Here is a 21093-nt window from a genome sequence, read left to right as displayed (position 1 = left end):
CGCCGGGGTCCCCTCGCCGGGCTGGGTGCGGGGGAGCAGCTCGGGCTGCCGCAGCCCGGGGAGCTCGTCTCGGGGGCGCTGCCGTCGGCCGGTCGGGACGCCCCGCGGGGGCGCCGCGCACGTGCGCGCGGGCGGCGTGGAGGGCGCGTGCGCGCCGGCAGGCGCATGCGCAGAGCAGCGCGGCTCCGGCGCCCCCTGCCGGCCGCGGCGGGAGCTGCGCGCCCCCGAGCCCGGAGAGACCCCCGCCCCCCACCGGGCGGGGCTCGGCGCGAGGGGGTGCGGAGGCGCGGCCCGCCCCCGCCCACCCTCGCGCGGCCTCCCGGCCCGGGCGCCCCAGGCTCAGGCGCCGGGGGGGCCAGCCGCGCTTCGGGGGCGCGACCCCGGGCCGGGCCGCGGGGACACCCAGGGGGAAGGGCCGCCCGGCAGGGGCTCTGGCCGCGGGGTCCCTCTCCCCGCCGGGGCCCGCCGCCCCGCGCCCTCGTCCGTCAGCGCCCCCACACCCCAGCCGGGACCCCGAGTCCGCAGCGCTCCCCGGCCCCGGTGGCGGCGCGCGCGCTCGGGCGGGGGGCGCCCGGGAGCGGGGGGGGGGGCGAGGAGCCCGCGGTGGCGCTGCTCTGGGGCTCCCGGGGCTCCCGGCTGGAGGGGCGCGGCCGGCGCCCCCGCGAGACCCGCCCGACGGCCAGGGGGGCGGGCCGGGCCGGGCCGGCGGGCTCGGGGGACCTCGGAGCTGGCGCGGACCTCGCCCCGGCTGCCCGCGCCCCCGCTGGGCGCCCCCCCCCGGCCCCGCGCGGGGCTGCGAGGCGCGTCTAGACACTTAATTTATTACTCAAATTAAGAAATTATACACTTTGCTGTGATAATGGTCATTGTCTTAAAAGCGTCCTTCGCGTCCGCGGGGGCTGCGCGCGGCGGCCTCGCGGGACTAAAGTGCCGAGGGCCCCTCCCGCCGCGGGGCGCGGGGCGCGGGGGGCGCGGGGCGCGGGGGCCGCCGGGGTGCGGCGCGGGGCCGGCGGGCGGGAAGCGCCTCCGTGAAGCGCCCCGGCTTGTAAACAGCGCGCCCCGCGCCCCGCCCGGGCCCCCGCGCGAGGCCGTCGCGGGGCGCCCGGGCGGCGTCTTTGGTTAAGCGGGAGCCGCGCCCGGCCCCCCCGCCCCGGCCCCGGCCCCCCGCCCGGCCCGGCCCGGCTCAGCTCAGCTCGAAGCCCGCCGCGCACTCGATGGCGTAGAGCAGCTTCCCGCGCAGCAGCGCCTCGTCCTGGAACTCGGGGAGCTTGAGCAGGTTCATGCAGGTGCTGGCCGTGGGCAGCCGCTCCAGGTCGGAGCCCCCGTTGTGGATGCAGAAGGCGGGGTACAGCTCCTGCAAGAGGCGCGAGGGCCTGAGCCGGGCGCGCCGCGGGGCTCCCTTCGCCGGCGAGGCCCCCCCCACCGCAGGGCCCCTCTGCGCCGGGCCTCGGAGGGCTGCGCTTCGGGCCGGGGGAGGGGCGCCCCCCAGGCCTCACCCCGCCCCGCCAGGCGTGGAGGTCGGCCAGAGGCGGCCCGCGCGGGTGGGAACGCAGCGCCGGGCAGAGGAGAGGCCGCATCCCAAGGGGCGCAGTGGAGGCCGGGCCAGGGTCGGGGCTGCGGCACCGGGCGCCCGTCGGAGCCACAAGGCCGCGCCCACCGGCCCCTGCCGGGGCTTGGGGGGAGGCCACACCGGCCAAGCGGGCGGCACTGCTGAGCCGGGCACCTGGCACGCAGGCCCTGGGGCAGCGCAGGCCCTGGAGCGCAAGCGAGAGAGTGTCACCCCCAGGCTCAGCCCCTTGGGCACAGGGGCGGGGCCCACCCGGGCTCGCCCAGCACTGGACAGTGCGGCCTGCCCCCCGCCGTGACCAGAACCCAGGCCCTGCCGCTGGGGTCCCCAGTCACCCTCAGTGCCCTGGGGTTCAGAGGAGGCCCGCACCTGTGGCTGTGGGTCGGGGGCGGGGGGCGGGGGGTGGGGGAGACACACGACCCAGCGTACCTTGAAGCCCAGGAGGGGGGGGCGGGAGCAGCTCGTCACAAACTTGAGCAGCTTGCGCTTCTCCTCGTCCGTGAAGCCCTCCACCACGCGCCAGAAGACTCTGATCACGGGGTGGTCGGCAGAGTAGCCTCCTGGACGGCGGGACGGACATTGAGGGCCGGGCAAGGGCACATGGAGTCCCCCCAAGGCCGAGAGCAGAAGGCCCGGCGTGAGTCCACCCGGCACAGTCGCCTCTGGGGCAGGCCTGCGAGGCACCCTTGGGGACAGACCCTGGAGGGGGCCGGGGCCGGGAAGGGGGCGCCAAGGGCTCCCGGCAGAGCCACCTTGAGGACTTGCGAGGCCCCCTGAGCCCACAGGTCGGAAGGGCAGGTGCTGGGGGCTATTTCTAACAGCTCCCGGCCCGCGGGATCTTGGCGTCCAAATCCGCGACACGGCCCGAGCCCCTGGCCAGGTGCGGGCGGGCTCAGCGCGGCCCTGGCCACCTCCCGGGCCGCAGGGCCTCCCCCTGGAGCTCTTCATCTAGCTGCTCCCTCAGCTGAAGTGACGGTGAGCCACTGCCCCGCCTGCCGATATGCCGCAGAGTAACATGGACGAGTGTCTCAGGTGCACCGACCACGTGACCACGCTCACACTCCGGGCTGCGGGGGGCCGGGCAGGCGTGGCAGTGGGGCCAGCTGCCCTCTTGAGCGCTGCGGTCCAGCTCCGCGCCTGCCACCGGCCGTGCCCACCGCCGGCCCGCCCAGGAGCGGGTGCCCACCCTGTCGGAGCCACCGCCGCCTCGGACCTCAGCGGCCCAGCCGCACCCTCACCGCGCCACCAGCGCCCCGTCTGTCCCCCCCGCCGCGGCAGCCTCCCGAGGGCCCTGGGTGCTGCATGTGACCGGCAGGGACACCCTCGCCTCACTGCCCGGGGCGATGCCCACGGGACAGCGCTGCAGCCAGCGTCCAGAGCCCCTCCCGGGCCCACACGCCCACACTGCTGGGCCTCCGGCTCCCGCCAGGCCGGCTCTGAGGGCCAGCGCCCACCACCGACTAGGGCCCAGCCGCACACCCCGGCTCCGACCTCGGCCGGTGGGCAGAAGGCCCGGGCTGGGAAGTGTTCATGCTTTTTGACGAGGGGGGATGTCCGGCCCTGCGGGCTGTGGACGTCCACTCAGGCCCTTTGCCTACGGTCTGTGACAGGGGCTGCCTACCAAGGCCTTAGCCGCAGGGACCTTGGGGGGCTCTGCCTGAGCCGCCCCCACCCCCAGGCTTTCTCGCCCCTTTTCTGTTTTACTGATTTTTAACCTCCCCACCCCCCACCCCCGCGCCCCTTCCCTGCGCCCTCGCAGCGTCTGCGGCATTCCATGTGACTCGCCTGACCCCAGGGGACTCCCTCAGCCTCCCGCACCCAGCTGCCCCCTTCCTCACGGCGCACACCACACCACGGTGTGGAGAGGCCAGTCCTGACCAGGCTGCCGCGTCCGGGCTGCTGTGGACGCTGAGGGGCTCATGGGGTCCTGTGCTGGCTTCATCTTCTGGGGCTGCGGCTGGTGCGGGCGCTCTCCCCTCCTCTGCAGCACCCGGCCGGGGCCTCAAGGTGCGGTGCGTGTGACCTGCGCCCCCAGAAGCCGGGCGGGGGATGCTCCGCCCACCTCTCAGCTGGGCGGGCTGTGCTTCCTCCATCTTGCATCTCAGTTCCATTGTGTTTCCTCCCAGCGACAGGTGTGTCCTTAGCTGCCTTGTATTTACCTTCACTGCCCCAGAGCTTTTAATCTGAGGTCACTCAGATGTTTTGTTTTTAATTCCCTTGCCGTAAGGGTCTGGTCACCAAAGCCTCTCAGGCCTGAGGGCCGGATGCACCACCAGAGCTGCCGTCCACGCACACTGCACTGTCCCAGCTGCTGCCCACTGGGAGTTCGCTCTGGCGCGCTGGTTCACGAATGGCCCCACTCGCTGTCCCGACGCCGTCCTTCCCACTGCGTGGCCGCAGCTGCCGCCCTACATCAGGCGCTGGCCTGCAGTGGGCTAGTTTCTGGGCCTCAGGCCTGTGTGCTGGCCCGTGCATCTACTTCTGTGCCAATACCATGTTGTTTCCGAGGCTGCTGCTGTATAGTAAAGCTTGGACCCACTCTGCCCTTTCGACCACTGGCTTGGCTCGTTGCTAAGAGTTTCTCGTTAAGAGTTTTTTCTCAGGCTTCCCTGGGGCCTAAGGGTGAGTCTCAGGCTGTCACCACTGAGGCCTGAGTCCATCCCCGGCCAGGGAGCTGACCCACAGGGCGCAGCAGACCTCTCCTGTCTCCCTGCTGCTCCCCTCAGCAGTGTGTTTCAGTGGATCTGCCTGTTCTGCTCCCCACTCTGTCTCTGGGGAGTCCTCTCATCCCCCTTGCACCTCTGGCCTGCACCCCATATTTCTTTTTTTAATTTATACAAGAGCTGGGGTGCAGGCCAGAGGTGCAGGGTGGGGTGTGTGTGAGAGGATTCCCCAGAGACAGAGTGGGGAGCAGAACAGGTAGACTGACTGAAAGCACTGCTGAGGGGCGCAGCGGGCGAGGCAGGAGAGGTCTGCCGCGCCATGTGGGTATCTCCCTGACTGGCTGTGAATCGAACCTGTGCTGCAGAGGCTGCAGACAGCTCCACGGTGCGGTGCTCAACCCGTTGTGCCACCGGGAAGGCCCCTGCACCTCATTTTTCTATGCAAAAAAAGTCTCTGTATCACAGGTACTAGACCATCACCAGAGATGCGGCTCCCCAATGTTCCCCCACGGCTGGTCCCCACTTTCCCGAGGACGCCCTCTGGCGCGGAGCTGGCGATTCCGCCGTCTGTGGGCTCAGCCCGTCGCTCGCCCTGAGCAGGACAGAGAGGGTGCGGCGGGGCCGCCGGGGCACTGCTGGCTCTGGTTTGCTCTCCATGCCCGCGTTCTGAGCGGGTGAGCCTGCGGTTCTCTGCGCGTCTGTCGGCCTCCGAAGCCAGCGGCCCCTCGTCTTTGAGGCAAGAACTCTCTCCTTGGCCCTAGCACAGGTCTGAGCAGACATGGCTTTATGGGGCGAGTATCACGATGACAGAAACTTAATTTCAAAGTATTCAGGAAGAAAAGAAAGTCCAAAGAAGGAAAACCACCTATCACGCCATCAGTCGCAGAAGAAGACCGTTAACCATTACCTGAAGCTGGAGAGGCTGTAAGGTTTCCTTGCTTTGAGAAAGCAGGAGGCGTGCACGGTGCACGATGTCGAGGCAAAGGGAAACACGACTTCTAGACCTTGAGAAATGACCCGTCCTTCGTGTCCAGATACAAAGGTCTTTGTATCCTCCCCCCGGCAGGAGGCCGCACGGCGCACACCGTGTCACGGCCTGGCCTAGTTAAGGCTACATTTTAAAATTTTGAAGAAAAAATCATGTCTAAGGTTAGCTCTTTTTAAAAGTCCAAGCCTGTGGTAAAGCAGGAAACTCGCTCCCGGTGTTACGTCGCGTTGACGACATTTACGATTCTGTAGTTTCCCGCGCTGAGAAGCGCCCGGGAGGGGACGCCATCTGCCGCCCGCACCGACCGCGCCCGCACGTGCGCGCAGTTGCCAGGAGTACTTTGCTCCTGGCTCCGCTCGCGAACAGGCCCCGCTCACAGGCACGCCAGCTCCCCGAGAGGGGGCAGCCGCCCTAGCCCATGTGCTGCTTCTCAAGCTAACTGCCAGGGGGACGGCTTGGGACGTTCTTATTTCTGACGCTAAAGAGCGTGCAGCGTGAGCACCTGGCACCGCGGCCGGCACAGCGCAGAGCCGCCTGCCTGACGCCGCAAGGCGCCTGAGGCCCACCTCCCGCTCCTCCCCTTTTCTGGCAGGGCGGGAACTTTTCAGTTTAACTTGGTCAAGAGCGAATGGTTTAGTTTCTCTTCCTGCGAGAGTGGGTTTCTGGCTAGCACAGTTTTTGAAGGCGGGAGCGGAGGCACCCGAGTGCGCTGAGCGGCGCTGAGGCAGCCGAGCGGGCGGAGAGAGCGGGGCAAGCGGGAGGGGCGGCTCTGCGCCCCCGCTGTGTGCACACGGGCCTGGGAGCGCCCGTGGTGCGCCCGGGTGAGGAGGGGCAGAGTGACGTACCGGAGTAGTTGGTGAAGGATTTTAGGTCCTCCAGACTAATGGGGACTTGTGCACCGGAAATTAATACCTGGAAAAAGAAGTTCAATCCATGAAGCTCAAGGCGGACCTGAGGCGGCCTCCTGTGGGGACACGGGCCCGGCGCCACCCACCTGCATCTCCTGCTGGTCGAACATGCGCAGCCACTCCAGGCTGACGACGTTGGCCAGGCCCTGGCGGAAGGCCAGGCAGTGCGGGCGGATCTGCCGGTTGAGCCGGTAGTCGGCCACCAGGTGGATGTAGGCGATGCGGTTGGCGCTGGTCACAGGGATGTCCTTCCCGCCCAGCTTCAGCTCCACAACCTGTGAAGGCCAAGATGGACCTCGGCACCCGCGGACGGCGCGGGCACAGAAGGCGCACTTCGAGGAACAGTATCTCGCCTGAGGTGGGAGCCTGGTGGGAAGCTGGGCCCCTGGGCTTGGAGGCACAGCTTACACGTGCCCCGCGCCCCCCCCACACCCCCCGCCGTGCCTGGGAGGGCACAGGCTTTGGGTCTCACTCAGAAAGTCAGAGTCACGAAGGGCAGAGGCAGGGGCTGCAGTGTTGCCACCTGGGCCAGGCGGCACTTTGAGCAGTGCTGAGCCGGCAGGTGGCCGGGACCCACCTCCTCCTGTGTGGCCACAGCCCCAGCCTGTCCTGTCAGCAGCAAAGCGGCGCTGCTGCCTGGACAACCTGGGAGGGGCGACTAGAGCCTCAGCGGCAGCATATCTGCTGCAGACACGGCAGCCGCCTCCGCCCTGTGGCCTCCCGGGGCCCAGGCACACCCCCCCCACCCCCCGCAGGCGACGACCGACAGAGGGCTATGTCGCACACGGCCCTTCCCCGCCCCCGCATGGGCGGCCAGGGGTGATGGCGGCTCTGAGGCCAGAAAGCATGACCTTGGGGGCGGAACCACCGCGATCTTAGGTATCGTTAGTGAGTCCTTGAGAGACACATTCCTGGGGTCGGGCGAGCTGACCCACGCTGAGGCCAGAGAAATAAAAGTGCGTCCCCAGACGTTCCAGAAAGACAGGCCGGTGGGGGCCAGGCAGGGGACCCGGGAGCCAGAGCGGGGATCCAGGCCCACCCCACCACCAGGTGAGGGAGGGAGGGCAGCCCGCCGCCCGGCCCTGCCCGCCGCCTTCCGTCCTCCGGGCCGTGGTGAGTGACAGGGCAATGCCATGTCACCCGGTGCCAGCTGAAGCGTCCTACAGAAAGGCCATTTTCAAATCTGAGGGTTGCTACTTAGATGCCTGACAGACACGACCCCTAGGGTCAGGGGTCCACTGGGTTCTCAGGGGTCACAGTCTCCCTCCGGGGGCTGCAAGCCCAGACTGATCTGAGAGGCGGGTACACCTCACAGTCAGGCTGAGGTGCCTGTCTCAGGCCTGGCTGCCTCCCGGTACGCGAGACGCTGTTAAGTGGACTGAGGGCAGCGGGGAATTGAGGACACGCCACATGATCACAAGGGGCCCAGAAAGCGGCCAGGCCCCTGCCCGGGGGCAGCACTGAGGCGGAGGCCCGAGGGAGCTGCCCTTCAGAAACGAGCCTGAAAATCTCTGACACGCACACACTCGTGCCCTCACGCAGCGGGCGGGGCTGGGGCTTGGCGCCCAGAAACCCGCGGCCGCCCTCACCTGAGCCTCGCCCAGGTCGTTGTTCACCACGGTGAAGTTCAGCCCCAGCTCCTCCACGTCCCCCTCGTAGCTCTTGAGGAACAGCAGGTTCCTGTAGACCTCGGGGTCCAGGGAGGCCAGGTGGTGGATGTCCACGTCAGCGCTGGTGCCCAGCAGCTTGGACAGGAAGAAGCCGGCGAAGGGCAGCTCCACCAGCATGTTCTCGTAGAGGGCCTGCGGGAGAGCGTGGGTCACTCTGCGGCCACAGGGCTCAGGACGCGTGATGACAGACGCTGGCCAAGGGCGCCCGAGTCCTCGGCTCGCAGGGATCCCTGAGCCCTGAGGAGCCGGGTGGGGGGGTCGTATCTGGGGTGCACTCCCATGCACCGGCCAGCCTCACACCCCATGCACGTATGATGTCCCCAGTCCCGGGACAGACCGGCCGAGTGCCCCGGGCTGCGGCCACAGATGTGGGAGGAAGGGAAACACAGGTCTCAGTGAGGCCACCACTGGGGGCCAGGGCGTGAGCAGGGCCGGCTGGGAGGGCCCTTCCTGCCTCCTCTAGCGTCCCTGGCTGGTGGCGCCATCACCCCACACCCGCCCCTCACGCGGCCACCACCCCCGCGCGGTGTCCAGTCTCCCTCCCTCTCTAGAGACACCCAAGGCCCAGGCCTCGTCTCAGCTGAGTCGCAGACACACAGACGCTGCCGTGCACAGCCCCGGGCTCCAGGCGGAGGGCTGGGGCCGAGCACGTCTCCTGGGGCCGGTGAGCGAGTCGCGTGCCCAAGCCAGAGGTGCAGGGGAGAGGGGCCTCTGGCAAGGCAGGCTTGGGGGCCAGGGCCAGCTTCCCCCGCTTTGGCCGGCAGAGCCCGGCGCGGCCTGCGCTCATCTTGGGTGAGCCCTCCCCGCAGCGCTCCGCGGTTGCAGTGCCTCATCCTGACTTCAGGTGCGGCAGGGGCTTCCCTTCCCGTCAGACACCACGAGGCCCAGGTCGGCCTCACCCCTGATGTGCTGGCGGTGTCCCGGGGGGCCTGGGGCTCACGCCGGGGAGGGAACACCCACAGCCCTCCCGGGGGGCTGGGCTTCTGCTTTTACTTCTCACGAGACGACGACTGATCACCCAATTAGTTTGGAAACGATGGCAAAGAAGGGCTTCCTAACAAGAGAGCGAGTGATAACATGGCGGCCGGCGCTCGGGTCACCTGCTGGCAATGCGCAGGCAGAGCTGCTCTGAAAAGTCGCAGCGTGCCTCGCGGTAAGGATGGCCGGTGCTACTGGCCCGGAGCGCTCACAAGTCCACGGCCTCCAGAGAAAAGATGACTTCAGAGCCAGGCCACTCTGGAGGGACAGGACCGACGCCAGGTGCTGGAGGAAAGCCTCATTTGTCCAGCGGGCTCTGAAGTAAACTAAGGCGTAAATCATCCGATGCCCAACGCGAAAGGCCCTGTTAGCCACGCTGCATTAGCAACAATAAACCAGCGAGGCTCGTTAAATGCATCTGAGCCACCTGAATTTTAAGCAGAAAGCCCACTGTGACTCATAAAATGTAAATGCACAGGTATAATTTTTTACATAAGGCAGGTTTAAACCTTTCGCGCATTTAATATACAAGCACTAATAAATGATCGCACTAAAAACTATGATTGCATCAGCTAAATGGATTATAAATTAAATTTCCATAATGTATGCAGCCAAGATATAGCTGTAACCATAAATCAGGGTATTTTCTAAACACAGGTTAATTATACAACTTCAAAAACTGCCGATTTTTTATGCAAAATAATCCACTTAGCGTTTTTCATGGGCGCGTCCCAAGTGGCGCGCGCTGCCCCGGCGCATCAATAACCGCCGCGGGGCCAGCGGCAGGTGCGTGGAAACCTGGGGCGTATTTTTCAACTGTCTGTCCTTTACGAGTGTTTATAGCTAGAAATTGTGCCAAAATGATTTGAAATAAAAAGGATTAATTACAGCAGAGCCTTTTAATAAGCGTGAGTGCAGGCGCCGCGCAGCCAGCGAGGCCGCGCGGGGAGGGCGGGGCCACCGCGCGCGCTGCCAAGGGGCTCCGGTAATTTACTACATTAAGAATCAATAAAAAAATAATGCTTTTCAAATGCATCTCTATCAATCTCCAGGTGGTTGCAAAGTGAACATTTATAACTTACTCTAAGACTGTCCCCGAGGTGTCTTGTTTCAGGCCACCCTCGCTGAGCAAGCAGAGAATGATTTTCATTATTTCGGGTCACGCCGACCTTGGAGTTCAAAACAGCCGCGCGAGGAGCGGGAGCCCGTCCTTGTTGCCAAAGCACAGGCTCTGGAGGCGGGGATGGGCCAGGCCAGCACCGGGCGGGCCCCGGAGAGGGGTTGCCTGTTCACGGCAGCCCACAACCTGCACTACGGCCCGGCCAGCCTGCCTTGGGACGCGCGTGCTAGCTGGGGCGTCTGCAGGGAATGCTGGGCGGGGGACGCAAGCCCACTAGCCCCCGCGGGCTGGGCCACCGCTCTCCCCTGTCCTACCCCTCGGACCGGCTCAGGCTCGTGAAGGAGACATCTTCCCACGTGGCCCATGATGTTCCGGCGCGCAATGAGCTCAGCAGTCACCTGGGAGCGCCGAGGCCCAGTGCACATGCAAAGACCCATTTCCGGTAACTACGAGGGTCGTTTCTCAGGTGTAAGAACTGGACTTGGCACCACAGGATGACCTGGCCTGAGACCGCCCGACTGTCTCCCGAGAAGCCCACAGTGTCTGCCCGTGCAGGACAAGGCCCATGGCCCAAGCAGAGCCCTGCCCTGCTCTCCTGCTCTGCCCCGGGGCAGCCCGCTGACCCTCTGAGCGGGCACCCATAGGCGGCACACACAGCTCCGCTAAGCCCTAAGGTGCCCTTCTGAGCGAGGGAGACAGTGGGTGCCACCCAGTCTCCCGCCTCCTAAGCTGCCCCTTGCGCCCCCTGGCGGTCACTCGCCTGCCCTGTCTCTGAGGCTCCTCCCATTCTGGGCGTCCCACTGGAACTGCACAGCTGGGACAGCATCCCTAGCCCCCTTGTGAGTGTGCCAAGGCGTCTCACCGGGCACCCCATCCCCAGTGCCACAGGCCTTCAGTAGCTCACCCCCCCAGAGGCGCCGCTGGCGGCCCCACGCCTCCACCACCTGCCCCAGCCCCGCCCGACAGTCACCTGGGGAGCAGCAACCCCCGCGGGAGCTGGGCCCACCTCAGGGCCGGGGCAGGTGTGCGAGCAGACTCGGAGAGGTTGCAGCCCTCATCTCTGCCCACCCCCGCCCCACCTTGACACAAATGACCTGGGGGCTATAGCCCCCCAGCCATGCACTCTCCTCTGAGGGTACACCTACAGACATCTGAGGTGCAGGGATCGCACCCCTGAATGGAGAGGCCTCTGACACTCGGTGTGCAGCTCCGCCGAGCTCTCCTCCCCAACTGCGGCGAGTTCCGGCTTCCCGGGGCCTGTGGTGGCAGCACCCTTTGCCCCTTGGGCGCCCCTATGGTGGCTCGCTAGGAGATGGCAGGTACTCGGGACCTGGATTTCAGCGACATTGACCCGACGCTCCACCATCACCTCCAGGGACCAAGCACGGTCACTGCCAGAGGGTCCGGCTGCCCGCCCGCAAGACAGAGCAGGCCCTGCCCCCTCCCACCGAGCCCCGGCTCATTCCAGATGGACGTTTACACGCCCGAACGGCTCCTAATGGGCTGTTTTATTTTCAGACGGCCGTCTCCTCCCTGCACAAGCAGAGGCCAGGCAGACAGGGTGGCCCTTCGCCGGCCTAGCTCGAGGAGGAGCTGCGGTCTGACCGTCTGGGTGACGATGGAACTGGCTCAGAGAAGGACACGGCCTCCTCAGAACGAGCCGTGCCAGCCCAGCGCACGGGGGCGTGGCGAACGGCGCAGTGGAGTGAGCCGGCCTGTGCGGCTCCGTGAGGGGCAGTGCGTCGAGGGCTGACAGACCCCAGGCACGCCTGCTGCTGACCCAGCCACCCCAAGTCGTCTCACCCATGTGTAACACTGCAGTAAAATGAGGCCCCCTTGGGGGCGCAAGGGGTTGGGTCTCAGCACTGTGAAGCAGCCTCTGCAGCATGAGTTCGATCCTCGGCTGGCACAGGAGCTACCCACATGGCGCAGCAGACCTCGCCTGACTCGCCCACTGCTCCCCTCAGCAGTGCGTTTTAGTGGATCTGCCTGTTCTGCTCCCCACTCTGTCTCTGGGGAATCCTCTCACCACCCCCACACCTCTGGCCTGCACCCCAGCTCTTGTATGCATAAATACATCTTTAAAAAATAAATCTATTTTTAAGAAGTGAAATGAACTTTAGAAAACCGCGAGTCAGCAGAAGACCGTCCAAGGCCCGCGGGGTCTGCATTCGGCCCTGGGCACCAGCAGAGCAGGGCAGCTCAACTGGAGCGGCCGCTTGTCGATGACTACAATCATCGCTCTTCTGCTTCCAAAAAAAGCTGAGGGTGAAGAGGAGCGAGCCCGATGGAGTCGCCCTCGGCGGCTGACTGGGAGGCCGTGTGCTGAGCGCGGGTGGTGCCCCGGAGGGCAGGGCCCGGGGCAGCTCCAAGGAGGGGCTTGGCCACTTCAAGGACCACAGCAGAAGCACGACTGGCATGTGCCTCTGCCTGCAGTTTTGAAGCCTCAGCAAATTCCACGAGCGTTTTATAAAGGGACTCTTAACGATACAGAAGAATTAATTTTGCCAACGCTCAAAAATCTGAAGATAAACTACTAACTGCTGGGGCAGCACTTGCGACCAGCAGCGCCCGCTGAATGCCACCACATGGAATCAGAAACCACGAGTCTCACAACCTGTTCATTAAAACTGTGAAATATATGCCCAGCATATTATCAAATCATCTGATTTACAGGCATTCTGTTCCAATTAAATCAATATTCTGAAGCAAGGAAGAAAAGAGCCATTTTCAAGTAGAATTCAAATATGATAAAAGATTTCCTTCAGCAAATACTCTGAACTTAATTGGCCTAAATGGACCCGGGAGCGCCTCCCTGCAAGAGCCCGGGACGCCATCACTACCTCTCGAGCTGTTTATTTATCCCCGTCTGGAGCCTGATTTACAGGCGGCAAAATGCAATCCCGACCAGAGTGGAGGCAGGACCATCTGCTAATGGAACGTTTAATCGAGAAGTGGCCAGTGACAGGAGGCCATTCCCCGGTGCACGATGGCTCTGGAGACCTCTTTGCACTTCATCACAGTAAACAATCACTAACATATGCATTAAAGAAAATTTAAATACATTATGGCCCAATAAATATCATAATCAATCAACACACAATCTTCAGCTCTTAAAGGTTTGCCATTCGGAGCCGTGCACACGGCCCACTCGGGACGCCCGCGAGCCCAGAGCCACCCAGGAGTTGCCGCGCTGAACATCCCGGGACTGAAGCCTCAGAGGTGAGGAAGCAGGTCCCTGCAGGGCCGCTGAAGTGTGCACCACGCAGTGGCCGCAGGCCCTGGGCTGGGGCGCGCCCTTGGGGAACACGGGTATCCCGCCACACCCCCGTGGGCGCACTGCGGTGGCAGGTCCCCCACCCATCCCGGGGGCAGGTGCAGTCCGAGCTGGACCTGCAGGTGTGTGTGGTGGCTGTGCAGGCCGTTGGTGCTCAGGGCGCCTGTCAGCGAGCCCCAGGAGACGGTCGTGTTATAATTATTCTTAACTTGGGGGATCTTGGGCGCCCCTCCAGACAGGACAGCACACGGCTCCATGGCTTTCACGATGCACCTCGTGAGCCCTACATGGTCCAGAGGGAGCCGGAGCGGGCAACGTCTGGCCAGGTCTTCCCGAGCACGGCACCCCGCAGGTCCCAAAGGGAATCCTGACATTTATGTCACGGAACCTGACTGGGTCCAAGACTGTCTGTCGCTAGGCTGTCAGGGGTCCAGAGGAGCGCACAGCGGCAGGGCCGTGGGCGCAGGACGAGAGGCCATGCGAGGGCACGGCCTTCACATGCAGGACACGTTTCAACATGCAGCTCACAAATCTGATCTTATAAGTAAATATCCCTCATCTTAAAATGCTATTGGTCAATTTTTTAAAGATTTATTTATTTAGGCATATAAGAGCTGGGGTACAAGGCTAGAGATGTGGGGGGGTGGTTGAGAGGATTCCCCAGAGACAGAGCGGGGAACAGAACAGGCAGACCGACTGAAACCCACTGCTGAGGGGAGCAGCAGGGAGAGAGGAGGGGTCTGCCGTGCCGTGTGGGTAGCTCCCTGGCCAGGGATCAAACTTGTGCTGCAGAGGCTGTGGACAGCTTCATCGTGCTGAGACTTAACCCTTTGCACCACTGGGGAGGCCCAGTCTTTTTTTTTAAGGAGTATTTTTGGGGGAACAGGACTTGATGGTGGGAGACAGCTGGCCGACAGCTGGCCACCCGCTCATACCCCTTGGGTGCGTCACAGCCTAGGAAGCCCCACCCCAAGGTAGTGGCGCTCGAGGTGGTCCCATCAAGGGGGCATATTGGCCAGGTCACAGCCCCAGAGGGCCGACCCCCTGAGGACACAGCTATTAGGCGGGCCTTCCGAGCTGACACCTGGCACCCCGCGCTGCCCTGCCAGCCTCCCAGCCAGCGGCTCCGCAGCCGGCAGCTTCCCTCGCTCGCACAAGAGGTATGCCGGGTCTGGGCACCGAGACACCAGGCTCTGGAGCACGGCGGGGGCGTCACGGCAGCATGAGGCCAAACCCACGCAAGCTACTGGTCCCCAAAGTTGGAACCTCACAAGCCCCGTGGACACAGCCCCACAGGCGGCGGGGATGTCCAGGACGGACTCTGGGCTGTTCCCCGAAGTCCGCACAGCCCCCACCCACACCTGTGGAGGGAGGCCTCACCTTTCCGAGCATTCTGCCCAGGAAGTAGTAATGTCTGGCAAAGGAGTCTCCCACGAGCATCTGGGCTGCTGGATTGGGGTACAGGAGGCCCTCGTTCGTCGTCTTGAAGAACCCCTGGTTGGGGTTGAAGCCCGACTTGAGCAGCTCGTTGAGGAACTCCCTGAAGACCCCGCCCCCGTCGATGCCGGCCTCATCCAGCCCGTGCGCGTTGAGCAGGTGCACACGGATGCGCTTCTTCAGGTCAGGCTCTGGGGTGGAGGGGGCTTCAGGTCAGGCTTGGGAGTGGGGGGCTTCAGGTCAGGCTCGGGGGGATATGGGGTGGAGGGTGCGGCCTGCAGGGAACAAGCCGGTGGCGGGGCATTTTCGTGGGTGAGAGGGCTGAGGTATTTTCATGCAAGACTCGGAATCAGACAGAAAGAGGGATGAAGACAGACTGATGGGCGTCCCCCAGAGTGGGGGGGGCGACACACCCCTTCATCGGGAGCACGGGGCAGGGTGGTACCTGAGGGGAAGGGAAACGCCCCACGTGTCCTAACGGACGTGACAGACTAAGCCGCGTGAGGAGAGGGGCGTTAAGCCACACGGAAGACATTGAGTCAGGAGATCATTTCCAGGAGGGGCGACCCCGGCCGAGCACAGCCTCTGCGGCCAGCACGCGCCCGGGCGGGGTAGGGACGGCCGTGCCGGCGGAGTCGCAGCCACCCGGCAGCCGCGTCTGGCAGGACAAGGGGGCACGGTCACAAGCTTTTCAAGTTATAAAGCAGCTCGACTGTGTCGCCGTCTGAGAGAAGCTCCCACACGGGCCCCCCAGGCAGGAAGGACATGTGCCCCGCAGAGGCGGCAGTGAGCACGGCAGCCCCGGGGCCCGCAGGTAAAGGGGCTCCCTGAGTGGAAAGGCGGAGCCGGGCACAGGCTGGAGAAGGGAGCAGCTGCGTCCTCTGCCCGTCGGCCAGCGTGCGCGTAGGCAGGCTGCAGGTCAACGGTGGGCCTGGCCGGAGGTGGGGCGTGTGGGGAGGGTCCGGGTGGGAGGAGGGTCCCGGCGGGAGGGGGTCCCGGCAGAGAGGGGTTGGCAGGTTCGCGGGAGCGGCATTCTCCCTGGCATCTCGGGCAGCTGAGTGCAGACAGCCCTTGGAGAGCGTCCAGGCCTGGGCCTAGACTATTCTCAGATGGGGCAGAAATGAGCAGCTGTGCCCCGTCCGCAGGCACAGCCCCGCAAGGCGCAGGCGGCAAGGGACTGTGCGGTGTGGAGCCGCTGGGCTGTGGCCAGGGCACAGACAGGAGCCGCGCTGCAGCCCTTGGGAAAGGGATCCCAAGGAGTGGAACTATTGTTTTTTCAAAAACATGTCAGACCAGAGCCAGAACCCCTGGTTTTGCCTCACTCCCACGTGAGGCTGGGAAGAACCCCCTTGAGCTGCGGCCAGCTCACAGCCCGGATCAGCGCGATGGCGGCCGCCTGCTGGCGGCTTAGGCTGCAGAGGAAGTGACAAAACCAGCCAAATCCAAAGACTTGCATGCAAAGCCGGGGATGAAGGCGAACTGACATGAGCCGCGCCCCGTCCCACACTGAGGCTAAGTGAGCCCTGTGACGGGAAACAGGAACCCCACCCTTCAAACCAGAGGCCAGCTTCCCCAGGGGAAAGGCGTCCAGCCTGCCGGCCGCACGGGGGCCCAGCACCGGCCCTGCACATGGATGCGGCTCCGAGCAGGACGCCTGGGCCTCGTGCGCTGAGGCGCGCTTCCTTTCTTGTAAGTCAATTTGACTTGCAACTTACAAAATACTTACATGAACTGTCCATGCAAATACAGATGCGAACAGGCGCCCCTCAGTGTCTGTACGGGTCAGGCAACTTGCACCGAGAGGTGTCTTTTGAGTGGCAGCTCCAGCGGCTACCCCCCGCCCCCCCCCCAAGGCCTGGGCCTCAGGGCTGCGGCGCCCAGCCCCACACAAGAGGGGGTCGAACGTACCATTTTCTGGGGAGAGTTTGTCATAAGCATCTTCATAAATATAATTTCTTCTTATTGTGACATTAATTCCATCCAGAAATGGACCATCTCCTTGAACTTCTTGCTTATCTGCATAAATCAACCTTTGAAAGATCTAATGGGGGAAATTGCAAGGTTATTTGAAATATCAGATTTTTTATCATGAACATAAACAATCAAAAGGAAAAACTACTAAATAAATCTTAACGTTTGTAGTTCCATACCTCTGGAGTGAATTTTATGGCCAAAGTATCGATACTACGTTTCTACCTTATCAAGAAATGAGAGATATATACACATATTCATAAAATTGCCCCTTCTCATTTCACAACAAAATTTCAAAATCACATGCTGCGGGGAATTCCAACATTTTGCTTTATAAACTGAGTGTAAAACCCAGCGGTGCAGGGAAGAACATCTCTCCAGGAGTCTCTGGACCGATGAGACCCAGCACTTTCCGTGACTCTAGACACCCAGCAGAGGGAGCTCAGGGGTCATTATGGAAGTGTGTGTGTGAGGGCGCGCGAGAGAAAGCGAGCGAGCAGAGAGTGAGCAGAGAGCGAGGAGAGAGAGCGAGCGGACGGCAAGGGAGAGGCAAGCTCCCCGAGAGGCATCCTTCTCATGTGCTGCCTGTGCGGAGCGGGAGGCCTAAAAAATAGCCTCTCACAGTCCCCGCATAAGAACAGTCTAGCAAGTTTTTAGAAATTTGCTAAACAAAGTTGGTGAACACAAACATTTTAAATTCAATTCGGAAACAGATAAATGTAAACAAAGTTTTGCACGTTAGCCAAAAACCGTATTAACCATACTAAGGTAGTTGTCCATTTCCTTTTTATGAAGTAGCTTGTGATCAATGACTTAATGCAGAGACACGTGCTTTCAATAAAATTGCAAATTTCCAAAACTGTAAAATGTGCCAAATTAAAAAGAACTGTCTACTCTCACTGCAAGAAAATGACAAAGTTGGTCTTTCCACTGGCCACCGCTAAAGGCCTCGGCTGCGTCTGACGGACCAGCCTGACAGGCGACACCAGCAGAGACAGGCGCCCAGTGCCACAGGCAGCGTAGGCCCTCAGGCTGCGTACCTTCACCCGCTCCTCGAAGGGAACCACGAAGGGCAGCTCCGTCAGGATGGCAAGCTGTCGGTCCTCGGACACGGACAGTGGCGGCGACACGGCACCCACTGCAAGGCAGCGCGAGGTCAGTGCGGGCCCAGAGGCTGGGTGAGAAGACTGCCCGGGGTGTCCAGCCTGCGCCCACCCCCTCTGGCCCAGGGTGGGGCAGGGGTGCGACCCCACGGCCATCGCACCCACGGCCCCCGGGCTCAGTGCATTCCCCAAGTCCTGCTGACGACTCCCTCGAGCGGCTCCACTTCTGTTTAGGGGACTTCAAAGGGCAGGAAACTTTGAAGGAAAAACTAATTTTTAAGTTACCAGCTGTTGAAAACAATCAATCTCACACTATTTTCCGTGTCGGGGGTGACGTAGGCTGCACGGCCATCGGGTGAGGATGGGTATGGCTCTCAAGCGCGTGCACCAGCCCCGCCCACAGGCCCTGTCCCTCCTGGTGACGGACTCCCACCGGGAGGAGGGAGGAGGCCATGCAGGTGCAGGCCGGGGAGGGACTGTGCAGCCTCAGACTGGGGCAGGCGCAGGCCCGGGGGGCGGGGGAGCGGGGGGGGCGGGGGGGGTGGGGCACCCAGCCACAGCCTTGGCGCTGCCCGAGATGGGGAGGTGCGACTTTCTTCTTGTTCTTTTTAAGAAACCTCAGTGTGACTTTAGTGTTCATGGAAACACTGGGCACCGCGGGAGTCCGTGCCATAGGCCATCACCAACCACGGGCTCCAGGCCCAGAAACAGGCAACCGGACTCCACGTGGCTGTCGGAGGAGGCTGAGAGGCGCCCTCCGCAGAGCTGCAAGTGGCCAGCCGGCCAGCCCACCGCTCAGGGTCACGTCCACGTCCGCGAGGGGCCCGCACTCAAGGCTTGCGCCTGCCCTCCAGCGACTGAACAGAAGACCCGGCCACCCCTAAGGCGCGTGGCCGCCCGCCTGCTGCAGTCAGGGGTCGGGCGGGTTGGACGTGTGGACCCCGGCGCTCCCCCAGGCCAATGCTGCCGCTGACGGGTGTGGAGAGGCTGAAAGGGCGGGAAGGACAGACAGGCCCGCTCTGGTCTGGAAGAGACACCTCTAACAGCAGAGACGAGGTCTCGGGCTGCGGGAGCCTGTCCGGAGCAGAGAAGGCCTGTCAGACGTGCGCCCTGCACTCAGGCCCGGGCGTCAAGACAATCACGTGACAGTAAAGCAAACCCCAGGTGTTTAAGAAAAATCAACTACGTGGAGCCTCTGTATGGCAGGGCCTGCCTGGGAGCGTGAGGCCCAGGGAGACGCCTGTACCCAAGGCACGGACAGTCTGGGGGGTCTGGGGCTAGTCCCGAGAGGGAACACCGATGCTACTTTGTCTCAAAAAATAACCAGGAGGCAGCACTCCCACTGCCCACCTGTGACTCCGCAGGTGCCTCTTCTCACCACCTCTCTCCCTCTGCAGGGCAGCAGCCTCCTGCCTGCCCGTGACCTGCCCAGGCCACCTGCCTGCGACCATGCAGCCTCTCTCAGCAAACCTGTCCCTTCTGGGGCAGCCCTTCCTGCCCACTGGTGTCGACACACGTGTCTGTACCTGTTTTATCCCTTCCCTAATAAACCTGACCTCTAAATATTAAAAAAGTAAGATAAGCAGGTCCCAAGCACCTGGTGCCGGCCGGTCTGGCACGAGACAAACGCCAGGCGCCTGACCTGGGCTTAGCCGCCAAAGCCACAACTTCTAGTCTCCATTTGTCTTGGGGGGAAAAAATTACATTTTGGAAAACAAAATACACATTTCATTAATTCTATCAAAACAGAAAGCAAAAGCAGAAACTGAGAAACACAGATCTCAAACAGAAACGGTGTCCGATTCTGACAAAGCGCGCGCTCAACTCCTACAAGACGGCGCACGCGCTGGCCTCCGCGCCGCCAGCCTGTCTGGGTCGCAAACCCAGCAAGCGCCACCTCCAAGGCTCATCCATCAGAAGCTGGAATCCTGGGAAAATCCAGCACCCACAAAGACTCACAAACGCGTGGGCAAACGACACCCCAACCGGACAAAGGCGGCCCCCCACTGCCATGAGGACAGCACCCCACAGTCAGGCGCCCCACAGGCCGTGCGAGACAGTGTAGCCACGGTTGGCGGAGCCGGCCAGGGGACAGTGGGGAGGCACAGGGGCACCGTCGTGACCGGGAAGAACCGTCACCGGACCATGTAAAATTAAGATCTCTGTAAAGTCACCGCATCAGCAGTCACGTCCCCACCCGGGAGAAAGTATTTATAAACCACACTGATACAAAAAACCGTAACATAAACATAGAAGTCTCGGATCCCAGCCAGGGCGCTGACCCACAGGGCACAGCAGACTCTCCTGTCTCCCCACTGCTCTCTCAGCAGTGGGTTTCAGTGGATCCACCTGTTCTGCTCCCCGCTCTGTCTCTGGGGAGTCCTCTCCCCCGCCTCTGGTCTACACCCCAGCTCTTGTACGCATAAATAAATAAAATAAATCTTAAAAAAAAAAATGAAATAAATACAGAACTCTCAAAACCATCAAAAAGCCCTCAGGGGCATGAAAGAAATGCAACACCCCCACTCACAGGAAGTGCGGCTGCAGCCCGGAGGGAGATGCCGGCTGCTGCGGACCCTTCGGGCAGGGGTAAAGGTGCCGGTTGGGGTGCTGGGGCGCGGGGCACACCTGGCCACACGTAGCAGGGCCCCGCCCAGCTGTGCCCAGGGGCCAGACACACAGTCACAGCCACCTGGCACGGGGACCCACGCTCTCCAGCCAGGTGCAGATGGGGAGGCTGCGCGGGGGGTGCTGCTGTGTGGCACAGGGCGCCCACAGGACTCAGGGTGCCGGGCTGCCAGGCTGGAGGCAAGCAGCTGGCGCTCCCGCCACGGCTGGGCTCAGCTCCTGGGAAGGCCAAACTAAAGGATGGAGAGCCGAGGGGCGGCAGGCTGCGGGCACCCATCAGAGTCCAGCACAGCTCGGTGGGAGTGGGGGGAGTGGCTAGGTCCCAACAAACCCCCACCTCAGGAGAGCGCAGGACCAGGAACTCACCGTCCAGGGTGGACTGCAGGGGGCCAATCCTGCCCATCCGCCGGAAGCGCCAGGCATGTCTGGACGCCGGTACGTAGAGCTGGGTGACCTGCAAGCAGAGCAGGCACTGAGGCCCCCCACCCTCCAGCGCAGGAACACCCCCCCCCATCTGCCTGAAGAGGGATGACACTGGCCTCGTGTACCCCACGGGCTCTGGACCTGGCTGCCCCTTCACCCCATGTCGCGGGCTTCCCCACAGCTCTAAGGAAACCTCCACCTGCCCCGTCTGAGATGTGTGACGTAAGGACGCGGTAACTCGCGGCGCGGTTGGCACCTCATGGAGAAAGGCCACGCTCAGAGCACTGCGTCTCATCAGCCCCGCGGCTCTCTCCTTAGACGAGTGTGCCAACGAGGCTGGTGCAGCCAACTGTCCCCTAA

General features: G+C 63.1%; 1 protein-coding gene across 1 annotated transcript in view; it reads right to left on the bottom strand.

Moving 5' to 3' along the window:
• Positions 1-1125: 1125 nt before the first annotated feature.
• The window catches only part of UBE3C (ubiquitin protein ligase E3C), a gene marked incomplete at its 5' end in the record, with an annotated part of 46209 nt that continues 26241 nt past the window's right edge, over positions 1126-21093 (bottom strand). Inside the window, 9 exons of the mRNA XM_084230836.1 lie at positions 1126-1354; positions 1997-2127; positions 6064-6130; positions 6213-6401; positions 7716-7928; positions 14552-14799; positions 16517-16649; positions 17620-17717; positions 20677-20764. Of these exons, the coding sequence (XP_084086962.1) occupies positions 1184-1354; positions 1997-2127; positions 6064-6130; positions 6213-6401; positions 7716-7928; positions 14552-14799; positions 16517-16649; positions 17620-17717; positions 20677-20764 (1338 nt within the window). The 3' untranslated portion in view covers positions 1126-1183. The remainder of the gene's footprint in view (positions 1355-1996; positions 2128-6063; positions 6131-6212; positions 6402-7715; positions 7929-14551; positions 14800-16516; positions 16650-17619; positions 17718-20676; positions 20765-21093) is intronic.

Source organism: Talpa europaea, assembly GCF_964194135.1.
Source record: "Talpa europaea genome assembly, chromosome: 3".
Lineage (NCBI taxonomy): Eukaryota > Metazoa > Chordata > Mammalia > Eulipotyphla > Talpidae > Talpa > Talpa europaea.
The sequence above is the reverse complement of the archived record's forward strand: the minus strand, read 5'-3'. Positions and strand labels throughout refer to the sequence as shown.